A 4,673-nucleotide genomic window follows, 5' to 3' on the forward strand; every position below is an offset into this window, starting at 1 on the left:
GCAATAGCACAAAAATCCGGGCCTTGCACTTTTATATACCCATGTCTTAAAAGCGTCAACAGTGGTGGATGACTGGATGCCTTAACCGGCGAGGATTTATATTGATTCCCAACAGGCTTAAACTTTAGTGTCAGTCCGGCCAAATTTGGCAAAAGCCCTATTCTACCGGCAGATTTGGCTTTTGCCGAACTTGCCTTGTCCCACTGTGCTTGAAATAAAATCCACATTTTAGCTATTATATTCTAATTCTATTCCACACTGTATGTTTGTTGAATGTTCTCAGTCAATATTATCTTGTTAGTTCGCGCATCCAACTGACTTCATCATATTAGACGGTTGTGTATCCAACTCATTGTCCCATTCTTTTCATTTTTCTGATCGATAAAAAAAATCAGCACTTAGCCCTACGGGAACTTAAGGCTGCTACAAATACTTAAAAACTCAAAATAAAATCACAAACTGTGGTGTGGCAATGATCTTTATGGGTCTCAAGACTAGTAGTTGTCATGATCAACTAAGTTTCTTACAAACTTTTACAACATTTTCATGATTGCAGAGAAGATGGTAGTACTACTGCACACCTCTAAAAAGTTCATTTCTGATCAAATTTATATATTAAGCTATATCAGTTTATGCATTTGTTGCTTGCTTTGGCCGTTGGTTGTTCGATTAAAGGAGCTGGGCAGGCTCTAGAACATGATATATTTAACTAGATTGGTTCTGAGATTAGACGCTCAAGAATGTCTACGTTGTGTTTGCTCATATGCCTGCTGCAATGTGCCTCTACATTGTTTTCTTTTTCTTTTTTTTGGTATATGTTTAGGGTTCATCAGTGGATAATGAAGTCATGTGTTGGCTTCAGGTCTTACTTACATATAATGGATTAGTTAGTGACATATTTTTTTTACAGATTTCATTAGGATATGATTTTAGTCTGCACCTAAAAATATCATTGTTACATCACTATATTCCCTTTAAATTTTTCTACACTGCTTTATTGTCTTCTTTTTTTTGGCTGTCTGTCTTTTTTCTTTACTACCTACCTTTCTCCTGAATCAATGCAGCCTTTATGAAATTCTATTTTATTGTATACGATCACTTTAAAATATGACAGAAAGCTACACTCCATCCTTCTTTATATTTGGAAGCATATACACAACATCCATATTCCATACAGTCTCTCTTATGGAAAGCCTTTCTCAATTCTATCCAGTATGTCTATCTTCTTCTTAACTCCACTGTTAATGATTATTCTCATTACTGTTTCCAGTTTCGCTTCCGAAGAAGAAGATGCACTATTGGGTTTGAAATCTGGAATAGTTGACAGATCAAATAGTTTGCGGGATTGGACCAAAGTTAATCAGACTGACAATGGTTCTTCTTCAATTTGCATTTGGTCAGGTATCACTTGCCTTACTGATACTCACAATAATTCTGTTGTTATCGGTTTAGACCTGTCGCAGAGAAACCTGTCCGGTTCGATATCGGGAAAATACATAAATATCTTGAGTAATCTTGTTCTCCTCAATCTCAGCCACAATTCTTTTACTGGTGAGCTTCCAGCTGAAATATTCACTACTCTAGCCAATCTTACAGTCTTGGATATCAGTAGAAACAGCTTCGATGGCCATTTTCCCACGGTGCCGTCAAATGCACAGAAGAAGAACCAGCTGAGTATACTTGATGCATTTAGCAACAGTTTCTCAGGTCCACTGCCTGATCAACAACTGAGCAAGCTTGAATTCTTAAAAGTGTTGAATTTAGCTGGAAGTTATTTCGAAGGTCCGATTCCTGCTTCCTATGGGTCATTCAAGAACCTGGAGTTTCTTCATCTCGCCGGAAATTTACTTGACGGTGAAATACCACCAGAGTTGGGGAGTCTGAAAACTCTAACCCATATTGAGATTGGTTATAATTCTTATATGCAAGGAAGTATACCACCGGAATTCGGAAGTATGACTCAACTTCAGTATCTTGATATTGCTGGTGCAAATATCTCTGGTTCAATTCCAAGCACATTCTGCAATCTCAGGCATCTTGAGTCTTTATTCCTGTTCAGGAACCATCTGACTGGTTCAATTCCATCTTGTTTCGGAAATATCAGCTCTTTGAAAAACTTAGATCTTTCTGACAATTCAATTACAGGTCCTATACCAGATACTTTTGCCAAGTTGATTAATCTTCGGTTACTTAGTCTTATGTATAACCAAATGAACAGTTCAATTCCTCGCGGTATTGAAAATCTTCCTAACCTTGAAGCTCTTCTGATATGGAACAATCTCTTCACTGGGTCACTGCCACTCAATCTGGGTATGAATTCTAAGCTGAAATGGGTTGACGTTTCGAATAACAATCTCCATGGAAATATTCCAGCTGGTATCTGTTATAATCGTGCATTATCGAGGCTGATCCTGTTTTCGAATAGTTTTACGGGCGAGTTATCCACTCTGACAAACTGTTCTTCTCTAGTTCGTCTTAGGATTGAAAACAATTCATTCTCTGGTGATATCTTCGCGTTGAAACTCAGCTTGCGCTACGGTGCTACTTATGTTGATCTATCTCAAAACAATTTTACAGGAGGCATTCCTGAAAATTTGATGGCCGAAGCTCCGAAGATTGAATACTTTAATGTCTCTTACAATCCTGGTCTAGGAGGAATTATCCCAAGTCACATATGGTCTCTACCTTCGCTTGCGAATTTCTCAGCATCCTTTTGTAATATCTCTGGAGATCTGCCGCAACCTACACCAAATTTTCAATGCAGTTCATCAATTTCTACGGTGGAATTGAGCGGGAACAAATTGTCAGGTGACCTGCCAGAGAGTATTGCCAGTTGTGAAGCTCTTAATATACTGGACTTATCGCATAACAAACTTAGCGGATCTATACCTGATCAGTTTGGAAGTTCCTCAAGCTTGGCTCTTCTAAACATATCTTTCAATCAACTATCTGGATCCGTTCCTCGCTCGAATAATTTTATATTTACGGATGCAAGTGCTTTTATAGGAAATCCAGATTTATGTGGAGCTCCTTTGAAGCCTTGCAATGGAGCTTTAGCTGCATTGAGCTTATCAGCAAGAAGAAAGTCAGTGAAGCGAAGGATTTCGCTTATATGTTTCGGTGTGGTTTTGCTCGTTGCCGCGTCAATCTGTTTGTTGCTTTATCTTGTTTGGCATCAAAAAGTTCTGTGGAAAATGATTTCATTTACTGGACTTCCTGAATTTACAGCCAAAGATATTCTGAGGAGCATCAATAGTACTTATGTAAATGTAAATGATTTTTCAACCGCGACAGTTGAACCGCCATTACTATCATCATCGAGTTTAAATATCTGCAAGGTAGTTCTTCCAACTGGAATTACAGTTTCAGTAAAAAAGATCGGATGGGAATCGAGAAGAAGACGAGTCATCTCGGAATTTATAAACTTGTTGGGGAATGTCAGGCATAAGAACTTGGTTAGATTGTTAGGATTTTGCTCTAACAAGAGTTGTGGCTATCTTCTGTTCGATTATTACTTACCTAGCGAGAATCTATCCGCCAACATTGTCAGATTGTCGAAAGCAAGAGACACAGCAACCACAACAAGCACTACTAACAGTAGATGGGCGGTGAAGTATAAGATTATAATGGGAATAGCAAGGGGACTATGCTATCTTCACAATGACTGCCATCCACCAATTCCACACGGAGATCTGAAAGCAACCAACATATTGTTCGACGAGGGGAATATGGAGGAGCCTCATTTAGCTGATTTCGGGGTGAAAGCGATTTTAAGGATGTTGAACAATGGGACGACTAACTCCGTATCAAGCACAGGTATGTAAACTATCTTCTCTTTTCTATAGAAACTTTCAATTTGCTGCATCTGTTCTAATTTGTTTATTATGCAACAGTTGATGATTTAATCGAGAGCGCTTCAATTAAAGAAGAAATGTACAGAGACATATGCAGCTTTGGAGAAATAATTCTGGAGATTTTACGAAATGGAAAGCCTATAAATGCAGGAGGAAGCATTACGCCGAGCAATCCAACTGCTGGAGAGAGCTTTTTAAGAGAAGTTCTGGATGAAAATGATGAGGTAAAGGTAGGTACAAGTGAAGAGAGTGAGATCAAACTAGTTCTTGAAGTCGCTTTGCTCTGCACAAGTAGTAAACCTTCAAATAGGCCAACTATGGATGAAGCGTTAAAACTTCTTCTGTCAGGAGTTTAATTGGCAGGAAACTATCGACATCCCTTTACTTAACAAGTTGTCTTGTCAAAAAAAAAAAAAGAGAAAAAAAGATTGTTTGGTTGTAAATCATGTACTTATGTTTTGTCCAGAATTGAAATGCATGACATGTTGAATTAGTTCCTATTGTTGTGCTATAAAAACCGACACGAATTTGTTAAAAATGGACTCTACACCGCAGAATAGAAACCGAAAGAATATATCCAGCAGAGAGTAATTCTAAAGTTGCAGTCATGGCTGAAAGCTTGGTGGCACCAAGCTAAAGTGAAAGCCTTGATTTCAAGACTGACTAGTCAAGGAGACGTGCATTTTCCCTCCAAAGGTTCTTTTGTTTCTTTCAAACTAAAGGGCCGTGGCAGGAAGAACAAGGTACCAAATTCTTTTGTCAGGACCATCAACAACTTTAACTTGGATCCCTTCTCCACTGTACAATCCGATCGTCTTT

At 38.4% G+C, this 4,673-nt stretch overlaps 1 protein-coding gene across 1 annotated transcript; it reads left to right on the forward strand.

The window, feature by feature from the left end:
- The first annotated feature begins 1,154 nt into the window (after nucleotides 1-1,154).
- On the forward strand, nucleotides 1,155-4,347 carry LOC113348101 (leucine-rich repeat receptor-like protein kinase TDR). The gene is made up of 2 exons (XM_026591802.1): nucleotides 1,155-3,816; nucleotides 3,894-4,347. Exons 1-2 carry the CDS (start codon nucleotides 1,215-1,217, stop codon nucleotides 4,208-4,210), a joined length of 2,919 nt encoding a protein of 972 aa, XP_026447587.1. The 5' UTR covers nucleotides 1,155-1,214; the 3' UTR covers nucleotides 4,211-4,347.
- The last annotated feature ends 326 nt before the right edge of the window (nucleotides 4,348-4,673 follow it).

Source organism: Papaver somniferum, chromosome 2 (genome assembly GCF_003573695.1).
Source record: "Papaver somniferum cultivar HN1 chromosome 2, ASM357369v1, whole genome shotgun sequence".
In the NCBI taxonomy this organism is placed as follows: Eukaryota; Viridiplantae; Streptophyta; class Magnoliopsida; order Ranunculales; family Papaveraceae; genus Papaver; species Papaver somniferum.